At 38.3% G+C, this 12,745-nt stretch overlaps 1 protein-coding gene and 1 long non-coding RNA gene across 2 annotated transcripts in view; both read left to right on the plus strand.

Moving 5' to 3' along the window:
* Positions 1-2,533, plus strand: part of LOC119820351 — a 9,572-nt gene extending 7,039 nt beyond the window's left edge. The window contains exon 3 of the long non-coding RNA XR_005286485.1: positions 649-2,533. This is a non-coding gene — a long non-coding RNA (uncharacterized LOC119820351). The remainder of the gene's footprint in view (positions 1-648) is intronic.
* Positions 2,534-10,368: 7,835 nt separating this feature from the next.
* LOC119821502 (eukaryotic translation initiation factor 1-like) lies at positions 10,369-10,656 on the plus strand. The gene has a single exon (XM_038340558.1). It carries the CDS (start codon positions 10,369-10,371, stop codon positions 10,651-10,653), a length of 285 nt encoding a protein of 94 aa, XP_038196486.1. The 3' UTR covers positions 10,654-10,656.
* The last annotated feature ends 2,089 nt before the right edge of the window (positions 10,657-12,745 follow it).

Below are 12,745 nucleotides of genomic sequence, written 5' to 3' on the forward strand. Positions count from 1 at the left end.
CAGGCCTGGTTATGTTTTTGCTGTTGTTGGTTGTTCATGCTATGCTTGAAATATGGTGTACATTTTCACAGTGTTAGTCTGTCTTAATTTGGAACCAAAATTTTCTTTCAAGATGTTCTTTTGGTCTTGGTTGTTGTTTTACTCTTCTTAAAAAAATCTTGGATATATATTTAGAGTTCATGAATGCTGTTTCTCTCTGTGTATCTCTGTTTCTGTCTCTGTCTTTCTGTCTCTGTCTCTGTCTCTCTGTATCTCTCTCTCTGTCTCTCTCTCTCTCTCTCTCTCTCTCTCTCTCTCTCTCTCTCTCTCTCTCTCTTTGGTTTTGTGAGACAGGGTTTTTCTGTAGCTTTGGAGCCTGTCCTGGAACTAGTTCTTCTAGACCAGGTTGGCCTTGAACTCACAGAGATTTGCATGCCTCTGCCACCCGAGTGCTGGGATTAAAGGTGTTGTCATCACTGCCCGGCCTACTAAAACAAAATAAGAATTTTCCATTACTCTGATGCATATCTGAAGTTTTCCAATAGTTGGGTATTAATGTCAAACTTCAGTTGATTTAAATTTACATTTGATTGAATAGATCACATTTGAAATGCGTTTGGTGGTTGATGTCTTTGTTTGTCTTAGACAATGTTTCTCTCTGTGTCCCAGGCTAAAGAAGTTTTGTCATCCACTGTGTGGCCTAAGATAAAGAAGGGTTCTTAGCAAAGTTGCCCAGGGTGGCAGTACAGCCCCCTGCTGATGTGTAGCAGTCATCAATGCCAGCCATCATCAGATCATCAGTAGCTTCTTGGGCACAGGAGCGTGGACTATACCAGTGCCTCTGGGGGCAGGGATGAGACCTACCAGCACAGAACCACAGCGGCCTGTCACTTTGCAAGGAATAGTGTGAGGCTTGCCAATCTTGTTCCACCAGTAGCCTCTCCGCACAGGCCACCTTTGAAGCCATCTCTAAGACCTACAGCTACCTGACCCCCGACCTCTGGAAAGAGATTGTGTTCACCAAGTCTCCTTATCAGGAATTCACTGACCATCTTGTGAAAACCCACACCAGAGTCTCTGTTCAGAGGACCCAGGCTCCAGCTGTAGCCACCATATAAGGGTTTTTATACGAGGAAAATAAAAGTGAATTAAGTCTGTTTTTAAAAAAAGAAAGAAAGGTTCTTAGTAGATGGGGGCAGTATCCCTGCCCCAAAGTGAGAACTGTGACAGTTACTTCATGAAATGCACCTCATGACTGCCACTGGGAATCCTGGGTTGGAATAATGACCCGAGTTCTGTGTCACATACCCTGTTGGACAGGACCAAGGTCCTGGTGTCATTCAAGTCCATTCTGGCACCTTGCTAAAGTCAAAAAAGTACAGATGTGAAGCCTAAAATCACCATGGTTTCCTGACATTTCTTCTCAACCACTGGAGTATAGCAATAATGTTCTCCTGTTAAACTCCCCACTGCCAGGATTACAGGTGTGCGCTACCACACCTGAGACATTTCAAATACTTGAGGGTCATGTTTTGGAAGCAGCTATCATAAGTACAATGTCTTTCTAATACACTATGTGGCTTAAGATAAAGGTTCTTAACATCTATGTATTTCTGCCTATTACTAGGTGAAGGCAATACATATCTCCCAAAGTGTGAAGACTCTAATCCTTACTGCATGAAATATGCTTCATGGCTCCCACTGTGAATCCTGGGTTGGAATAATAACACAAGATCAATGCTAGATCACCCTGTTTGGCAGTAAGGCAGAAAGAAGGTCCGAGAGTCATTCAAGTCCATTATGGCACTTTGCCATGGTCAGAAAAGCATCTGTGCTTCAGAAAATCACTGTGGCTTCCTGACTTACCTATTCAACTTCTAGAGTATAGCTCTACTGCCAACACCAATGGGCATTAGCTGAACATCACAAGAAGATGCTGCCTCCCCTCACTCCATCTCTCTCTCCAGTAAAAAGAACTGAAGTCTTGTAAAGAAGAAAAGTCTAAGGATGGGCATGGCCACCCCTGATTTTCATGTCTGCACTAGGAAGGGTTATATTAAGCATGTAACCTTGCCTAAGTAACTTAACAAAACCCTATGTCCAAATAAGGCCTTAAAAGAGTTAGTGATATAACACTTGCCTGGTGTCTTTGTTACTTTTCTTTTGCTGTGAATAGACACCAGGACAAAGGCAACTTATAGAGGAAAGCCTATATTGGGGTTGCTTAGGATGCTAGAAGGTTTGAGTCCATGATTATCATGGCAGAGAGCATGGCAGCTGGCAGGCAGGCATGGCGCTAGAGCAGTAGTTGGGAGCTCATAGCCTTATTCAAAAGCACAAGACAATGGAAAGAGAGCTAACAGGGAATGGTTGGACTTTTGAAATTTCAAAACCCACCCTTAGAGACAGGCCTCTTTCAAAGGCACACCTCTTAAACCTTCCCAAACATTTTGATAAGCTGGGGACCAAGAATGCAAATATGTACGTCTATGGGGTCATTCTTATTCAAACTAACATGCATGGACTCTGGCAATCAACAGTGAGAAACTTGGAGCTCAATGGTATGACCATAGTCTAGAATAAATGAGACTACAATTTTATTTTTATTTGTTTGTTTTTGTTTCTTTTTTTTCTTATTTTTTGAAACTGTGTTTCTCTGTAGTTTTGGAGACTGTCATGGAACTAGATCTTGTAGACCAGGTTGGTCTCAACCTCAGAGATCTGATTGCCTCTGCCTCCCAAGTGCTGGGATTAAAGGCATGCGCCACCAGCACCTGGCATCAGACTACAATTTTAATCCTCATTTCAGAGAGAGGAGGGCTAGTAGAGGAATGACATATGGTAGGCATGAAAATGTCATGATGAAATCCATTATTTTATGTACTAGAAAAGTGAATGAAAATAGGAAGTGGAGCTAGGAAATTAGCTCAGTTGATTTGTACCTGCCTCACAAGAATAAAGAGCTAAGTTTGGATCCCAAGCACTCACATAAAAGCTAGGCTTGAACATGGAACATATATATGTAACTCTAGCATTTTGAGGGTGGAACAGGTAAAGTCAGATCTCATTGATCAGTAAGTCAGAATAGCTGAACTGTTAAAAATATATTCAGGTCTAATGAATGACTCTGCCTCAAATGATTAAATTAACTAACTAATGTATTAATAAAACTAATTAATTATGTAGAGAACAACACAAAGGAGATGCTAACACCACTCAGGTGTCATTATTTTCTTCAGAAAACGTATAGAATAGATAAATGGCATTTTAGTATCAGGAACTTTTATCCAAAAGCAACCTTTGTGTTACAATCAATAAATATGCTTTTGTACAGTGGTTCAAAGTTTGTTCCATCACAGGATGGACCTCCTGCTGCTAAAGAGCCTAAATTGCATTCTGGAGTGACCCACCTTCTTTGAGTATCCCACACCATACAGAACACCTGAAAATATATGCATGGGAATTACTTTTATATACAGTCTAACATTTGAATTTGTATCTTACAATGCAGACATTTTTGAATATAAGTCTAAAAGAAATTGATTTGTCCAATATATTCTAAGTTACACCACCAGCTTGGGGGGTGGCCAGAAATTCAAGCTCAGGGGTGGTCCCACTAACAGTGTGCTCGGATCTCACAATGAGTTTTGCCTGTAGCATGGTCTCATGGAGGCATTTTCTCAGTTGAGGCTTCCTCCACCCTGATGACTTTAACTTCTGTCAAGCTGATATAAAACTAGACAGAACATCTGACAAGAAGCTAAAATTTGCAATCTATAAGAATTTCAGTATATATTAACTTAGCAGAGCTGTTTGCAGTTTGTGGTGAACTGCATACACATATCATATCTTAGAACCAGTTCACAGGCAGGGGCTCAGTCAAAAAGGGATGGGCCTTGTAGTATAACTAGAGTTTTTAAATGGACATAATCTAAATGTTTTCCAAGAATAAAGCCTTGGACACTTTTATGCCTTGACATTTTCACATAGAAAACAGTTTTAAAATATTCACTAAGCTTTGGGGTCTTTAGGATAATTTAAGGAATCAATGATAAGGGCATTCCATCTCTTTTGTGCTTCTTCTGAAGGCCCCTATATGTATCAGAGGGTTCTTGTTCCCTGGACAGAACATATTTTCCCTGTCTTGATAGTAATTGAAAGTATGGATATTCTGGCTTAAATTCCATCTTGGCCCATATTCACAAGCAACTTTTCAAACTTGTTTAATTATTTTAGTATAGTATTGTATCTTGAGAAAGCCAAGCTGTGATTTACTTTCCCCCTGCCAAAGGTCCCCCTTCAAAAATTATAAAAGTAATTTTAAGTACAAAGGATAGCACAAAGCTTTTGTTTGTTTATTTTGGATTCAGTATGGGAAGGTAAAAATCAAAGAACTGAATGCTAGCAGGACCAAGCTTGTCTGAGTAGCAAAACCTAGTGATGACTGTGTAAAAAGTCAGCATAAAGCATGGGAAGTTATTCACTGAGGAGAAGAAACATTGGTGTTTGAAACTATTATGTGAAAAGTAAAGAATAACATTTCTGATGTGGACCAGATTGTTAATGATTAACATCAAAGTTGAATGGACTCTGTCTACATTTCAACATTTCAAAGTCCCTACCTAAACTCAGAAACTACAATCAAAGCCAAGCAAGGTTCACTCTCCAAGTTTTATCTATTCATTTTCTCTCACATAGGCTTAAACAAGTTGGAACTTTACCTAAGGATACCTCCCACCTCCTTCCTCTCTACCCCTGCCTCCTACTTCCTTGTCCCCTTTCCCCTCCCCATACTTTCCTCCTTTCTCTGTTGATGCTGAGATGTTCTTTATGTAACTATGCAATTCTTTCATCAATGCTATTTTCAAATAAATCGGCAAATATTTTTTATACATTCTCCATTCCAACAGACAGCATTGTAAATATAAACAGGCATTACCTACCTGTTTTGTTCAGAGACAATTTAGATAGTGAAAATGTGGGCTGAGTTGTATGTAGCTCAGCAAAAGAATTCCTGTCTGGCATGTGCAAAGCCACTGTGTTACATACCCAGAATAAGAAATAAAAAAAGCAGGCAGACTAAAAGTAAATGTGCTGATTGGGGGCAGGGAAAGGCGCCTTTAATTTCAGCACTAGTTAGACAGAGGCAAGAAAGAAAAAATGTTTAAGCCATTTGGGATATAGAGCAAGTTGCAGAACAGCTTGAGATGTGTCAGTGACTGTTTAGATATGAGAAGAGTGTGCAGGAAAAGATGGGGATCTGGAGGTAGCTATAAACAAATAAAAATATGTAATGTTATGGCATCTGTTATACAAACAAGGACCAAGAAAGCATGAAACAATAATAAATGGGCATGACAGGGTCAACACATGCCTTTCAATAATAACCGAATATTAGTTGTCTCAATTTCCAAACAAAAGACATAAATTATAAGATTTAATTTGTAAACTGATTGATATTTCATATATTTTCCTATCTACAGGAAACACATCCCATAATCTATGTGAGGTTGAAGGGATGGGATGCAGCCTTCCAAGAAAAGAGAACCAGGAATAAAGTAGGCATCACTCTTCTATTATCTGACAAAATAGACTTAGAATCATAACCAATAAGAAGAGATAATAAAAATACTCTTTAATAACCAGGATAACAATTTAGATGAAACTTTGATTCTGATATCTACATATCAAATGTGGGTACACACAATTCTATAAAATATATGGCATGTAATAGAAGATTAATCCCAAGATCATAGTGTGTGGTGATTTCAATGTCCCATTCTCACCAAAGGATATGCTACTTGGAGAAACACTGAATTTAAACTCATAGATAAAATGAACCTAGTTGATGTCTATAGTGTCTCTACTCACACATACTACAGAAGAAAAATTCCTCTCAACACTCTGTAGAACTTTCTCTAAAGTTCTACATATTCTCTAAAGTAGACCACATATTGGGGCACAAAAAAATCTCTTGCCAAATATAGAAAAATTGAACTATCTTCTTATATTCTTATATTCATCTTATATTCTTATATTCTTCTTATATTCTATCTGACAATAATAAATTATAGCTAGAAATCAACAGTAAAATAAATTACATAATATCACAATTTATCAAAAATCCATGAACACAATTTATCAAAAATCTATGGACACAAGGAATGCAGCCTTAGCAGGAAAGCTTATAGATCTAAGTACCTGAATTTAAAAGAATTAAAAAGAACTAATATAACAAAAATAAGGGCATCTTCATATAAATAACTTAATGGTTCTCATTAAAGTTTTGTTAAAAAAAAATGAATCAAACCTCTAAGCAGTAGATGGTATAATTTATTAAGATTGGGTCTAAAAGTAATGTACTGGAAAGTAAAATTAGTACAAAGAGTCAATGAGAGGTGAATTCAAAGCAGGACTCAAATTTGGATCTAAGGATATGTTGCTTCAGAAAAGAGGTTCTTCTTTTGTTTCTACAGAGGATGAGAACCTGTGGAATCCTTCCAGAATAATGTGGTTTGATGGACCAAGACCCACTGAAAGGTTGCTTTAAACACCCTTCAGAAAATTACTTTGCCCAATAAGCATCAGAAAGCAATTTGAAAAAAATCTATGCCCATATTCCCAAATATTGTCTATAAATGTTTATTTAAAGGGGGTTATGCTATAGAGATGGATACTTTGCATTGATATGGATCTTGCTTTACTGATACAAATTTAAGGTCAATTTTGTTATACTTTCTATATGTATATTTCTCCTCTTGATTAAGGTATTGTGATTGTATAGTTCATTTAAAAGTGTAATGTATAATTAAGAAATATAAGTTAATAATCATCTATAATAGTCAAGCTTGTAGTCATGTTAGATTTCTAGATGTAAAGAGATACATTTCAGTTAGATAGGTATTCTTCAAATCTTTCAGAGACCTTCAGAATATGGCAATTAAAAATGTTTAAGAACTTAAGACTTTTCATGACAGTGAGACACATCTGCTCCTGGCAGCACCAAGCTACTTCAAGAGGATGATGGGCATTAAAGAGGCTCCTTATGGAATTAATTAGCCAATTGGACAAGAAACTACTCTTGCATGGATTGCTTGACTGGACATGCAGGTCCCACAAAGAAATGACTGATGAATTTTCCTAAAGGTGAGACCATCTTTTGTGGTTCTTGCTTCATAAAAGAGTCTGCAAGACATTCTACAGGACACAGAGTAAAGTGACTGACGAACTGCCAATATAGGCTGAAGTGTCTTTGAAATTTCCTGTTTCATGGAAAAGTCTGCTGGATACTATGGGCCAGTAGGCTGAAGATGGATTACCCAACAGTACAAAAAGAATGGGTGACTGTCCAGGCAGTGAGATGTCTCTGTCAATTCTAGAATTTTGAAGGTTGCTTACAATGCACTTCCTGTTTATTTAAGTAATATTATACCCTTCTGGAGTCTTTGATGGAGTTGAAGAATTTATAATTATAGTTATAATTTTTCTTAGTTATGACAAAAGATAAAACAGATATAAATAATATAACTAGTTCTTGCTTAATAACAGTTTTGATATATGTAATTTTAGAAAAGGGGAAATGGTATGAGAGGTCCTTTGGTCTATGTGTTGCTTTTATTTGTTAATGAATAAGGAACTGCTTTGAGACTATGGCAGGAAAGAATACAACTAGGCAGAGAAAGTTAGGCTGTTTACTGGGAAAAAGAAGGATAGGGTCAGAGAGAAGCCATGGAGCTGCTGGAGACAGACGCCAGTTGGAACCTTGCTGGTAAGCCACAGCCACATGGCCATACACAGATTAGTAGAAATTGGTTAAATTAATATGTACAAGTTAGCCAATGAGAAGGTAGAGCTAATGGGCCAATCAGTTATTTAATTAATACAGTTTCTATGTGATTATTTTGGAGCTAGGCAGCCAGTAACAAACAATCAATACCACCCCCCAGAACACTGTGTTACCTCTCTCAGTATGTTTTTTCTAATTCCATCCATTTTCTTGCAAATTTCAAGATGTCATTGTCGTTTACTGCTGAGTGGGACACCATTGTATAAATGTACTATATTTACTTTATCCATTTTTCACTTGAGGGGCATCTAGGTTGTTTCCAGGTTCTGACTACTATAATACAAATAATGCTGCTATGAGCATAGTTGAACAAATGTCCTTATAGTATGATTGAGCATCTTTTGGGTATATGTCCAAGGGCGGTATTGTTGGATCCTCAGATATATTCATTCCCAATAACCCAATAATCAGCCATACTAATTTCCAAAGTGATTGTCCAAGTTTACCTCTTCTTCAACAATAGAGGAGCATTCCCCTTACTCTACATCCTCTCCAGAATAAGCTTTCATTGGTGATTTTGGTCTTAGCCATTTGGAGTGGTGTAAACTCAGAGTTGTTTTAGTTGGTTTGATTTGCATTTCCCTGATCACTAAGAATATTAAGCATTTCCTTAAGTGTCTTTCAGGTATTTAAGATTCTTCTTTTAAGAATTCTCTGTTGATCCAGGAAAGGTGCACTGGGCCCCTCCAGCTCCTGCTGCAGGGGCTTCTTTGTTCCACACTTCCCTGCCTCCCCCAAGCCTGCCCTATTGTCTGCGTGGTCCTTGGCCCAGGAACAGTTCCTGCTCCTGTACTGAGGCTATCCACCCAGAGGGGTGAGTGTGCACCTGCCCGGCCAGAGGGAAGTACAGGGCACCTCCAGTTCCTGCTGCAGGGGCTTCTTGGATCCACACGACCCTCCCCTCCCCCAAAGTTCGCCCTTTTGTCTGTGGGGTCCTTGGATCTCCAAGAGTCCTGTCCCTATGCTGAGGACAACCTTTCAGACCAGACCCTACCTCCCCCAAGCCTGCCCTATTGTCTGCAAGGTCCTTGGCCCAGGAACAGTGCTTACTCCTACACTGAGACTATCCACCCAGAGGGGAATCCCTGTCCCTGTGCTGAGGACAACCATCCAGACCAGTCCTTGGCCCTGGAACAGTTCCTGCTGCTGCACTGAGGAGATCCACCCAAAGTCAGTCACAGCATAGATTGGACCAAGATGCTAACACTCTCCTGGCTGCATTTGAAGGAAGAGATGAGCAGGCATCAATGCAAGAAATCCTCCAACGACTTTAAAGGTAACATGACAACACCAGATTCCAGGGATCACACAACAAGAAGACTTGAACATCCTATTCCAGAAGAAGTAGAAGAAATCAACTTTAAACGTAACATTATGAAAATAATAGAGGACCTTAAACAGGATGTGAAAAACTGCTTTAAAAAATGGAGAAGACAAACAAAAAAAAAGGTATAAGAAATGAATAAATCTCTCAAAGATACCCAAGAAAAGCAAGATAAAGCAATAAAACAGGTAATGGAAACAGTTTAAGACTTGAAAAATGAAAAGAAGGTAATGAAGAAAACGAGGGAAAGCTGGATATGGAAAATCTGGGTAAATGAACAGGAACTACAGAGACAAGCATAACCAACAGAATACAAGAGATAGAAGAAAGAATCTCAGATGGTGAAGACACTATAGAGAAAACAAATGCACTGATCAAAGAAAACAGCGAAACCAACAAATTCTCATCACAAAACATTGAGGAAATCTGGGACACCATAAAAAGACCAAACCTAAGAATAATAGGGGTAGAAGAAGGAGAATTACAACTCAAAGGAGAAAACAAAATATTCCAGGATAAAAACAAATTTAAACAATATGTAGCCACAAATCCAGCCTTACAGAAAGTAATAGAAGAAAATCACAAACCAAGGAATCCAACAATGCCCACCATAACTCAGACATCTAACAACCCTTCACCAGCACAACTAAAAGAAGGGAAACACACAAACTCTACCACAAAAAAAAAAAAACGGAGTTAACAACCACTGGTCATTAATATCACTTAATATCAGCAGACTCAACTCACCTATAAAAAGGCACAGGCTAAGAGATTGGATACAAAAACAGGATCCAACATTCTGCTGTTTACAAGAAACACACCTCAACCACAAAGACAGACATCTACTCAGAATAAAGGATTGGGAAAAGGTTTTTCAGTCAAACAGACCCAAGAAACAAGCAGGTATTGCTATACTAATATCTAACAAAATTGACTTCAAACTAAAATCAATCAGAAGAGATGGAGATGGACACTTTATACTCATAACAGGAACAATTCATCAGGATGAAGTCTCAATCCTGAATATCTATGCCCCAAATACAAAAGCACCCACTATGTAAAAGAAACATTACAAGCCCCAGTCACTGAGCCGCCCCCGAGGACTCAGCTGCCTCCCCCTCGAGCCCCCTCACTTCCTGACGCTCTTTCCCCCCTGCCTGCCTTCCCCATCAGCCACCTTCCGCAGGCCGTTTCCACCAAGGAAAAGGAATCGCATCATATGTCCGCTATTCAGAACCTCCACTCTTTCGACCCCTTTGCTGATGCAAGGAAGGGTGATGACCTGCTTCCTGCTGGCACTGAGGATTATATTCATATAAGAATTCAACAGAGAAACGGCAGGAAGACCCTTACCACTGTCCAAGGGATCGCTGATGATTACGATAAAAAGAAACCAGTGAAGGCGTTTAAGAAGAAATTTGCCTGCAATCGCACTGTAATTGAGCATCCAGAATATGGAGAAGTAATTCAGCTACAGGGTGACCAGCGCAAGAACATATGCTAGTTCCTAATAGAGACTGGACTGGCTAAGGACGATCAGCTGAAGGTTCATTGGTTTTAAGTGCTTGTGACTCTGAAGCTTAAGTGAGGATTTCCTTGCAATGAGTAGAATTTCCCTCCTGTTCCTTGTCACAAGTTTAAAAACCTCACAGCTTGTATAATGTAACAATTTGAGGTCCGCTTTTAACTTGGACTAGTGTAACTCCTTCATGCAATAAACTGAAAAGAGCCAAAAAAACATTACAAGAACTCAAGGCAGACATCAAACCCCACACATTAATAGTAGGAGACTTCGACACTCCTCTTTCACCAATGGACAGGCCAATCAGACAGAAACCTAACAGAGAAATAAGAGAATTAATGGAGGTAATGAATCAAATGGACTTAACAGACATCTATAGAACATTCCACCCAAATAGGAAAGAATATACCTTCTTCTCAGCATCTCATGGAACCTTCTCAAAAATTGACCACATACTCGGTAACAAAGCAAACTTCCACAGATAAAAAAAATATTAGTAACCACCTGTATCTTATAAGATCACAGTGGAATAAAGTTAGAATTTAACAATAATTCTACCCCCAGAAAGCCTGCAAACTCTTGGAAGCTGAAGAGTCAACTACTGAGCCACCCCTGGGTCAGGGAAGAAATAAAGAAATTAAAGTCTTCCTTGAATTCAATGAAAATAAAGACACAACATACCCAAACCTATGGGACCCTATGAAAGCAGTGCTAAGAGGAAAGTTCATAGCTCTAAGTGCCCACATTAAAAAAACAGAGAAAGCTCACATTAGAGACTTAACAGCATAGCTGAAAGCTATAGAAAAAAAGCAGACTCACTCAGGATGAGTAGAAGACTGGAAATAATCAAAGTGAGGGCTGAAATCAACAAAAGAGAAACAGAAAACAATCCAAAGAATCAATGAAAGAAAGAGCTGGTTCTTTGTGGAAGCCAACAAGATTGACAAACCTTTATCCAAACTAATCAAAAGGCAGAGAGAGAACATGCAAATTAACAAGATCAGAAATGAAAAGGGGGACATGACAACAGACACTGAGGAAATTCAGAGAATCATTAGGTCTTACTACAAAAGCTTACATGTCACAAAGTTGGAAAATGTAAAAGAAATGGACTTGTTTTTAGATAAATATCATTTACCAATATTAAATCAAGACCAGGTGAACAATTTAAATATACCTATAAGTCATAAGGAAATAGAAGCTGTCATAAAAAAATCCCAACCAAAAAAGCCCATGACCAGATGGTTTGAATGCAGAGTTTTATCAGAGCTTCCAAGAAGAGCTGATACCTATACTCCTTAATGTGTTTCACATAATAAAATCAGAAGAGTCATTGCCAAACTTTTTATGAAGCTATAGTCACCCTGATTCCAAAACCACACAAAGACCTAACCAAGAAAGAGAAATACAGACCAATCTCACTCATGAACATGGATGCAAAATTTCTCAGTGAAATACTGACAAACCGAATCCAAGAACATATCAAACAAATCATCCATTATGATCAAGAAGACTCATTCAAGAGATGCAGGGCTGGTTCAACATGCAAAAATCTATCAATGTAATCCATCATATAAATAAACTGAAAGAAAAAATATACATGAACATTTCATTGCTGAAAAAGCATTTGATAAAATTCAACACCCTTCTGATAAATGTATTGGAGAGATTAGGGATACAAGGATCATATCTAAATATAATAAAAGCAATATACAGCAAGCCAACAGCTAACACCATATTAAACAGAGAGAAACTCAAAGCGATTCCACTAAAATCAGGTACAAGATAAGGCTGTCCACTCTCTCCATATCTCTTCAACACAGTGCTTGAAATTCTAACAATAGTAATAAGACAACATAAGGAGATCAAGGGGATTCAAATTGGAAAGAAAGAAGTCAAACTCTTGTTATTTGCAGATGATATGATAGTGTACATAACTGACAACAAAAACTCTACCAGAGATCTCCTACAGCTGATAAATAAAAGATCAACTCAAAAAAATCAGTAGCCCCCATATACAGAAAATATAAAGCAGCTGATTGGGAAATCAAAGAAAGATCAAATTTCATAATAG

This window comes from Arvicola amphibius, chromosome 8, assembly GCF_903992535.2.
Source record: "Arvicola amphibius chromosome 8, mArvAmp1.2, whole genome shotgun sequence".
NCBI lineage: Eukaryota > Metazoa > Chordata > Mammalia > Rodentia > Cricetidae > Arvicola > Arvicola amphibius.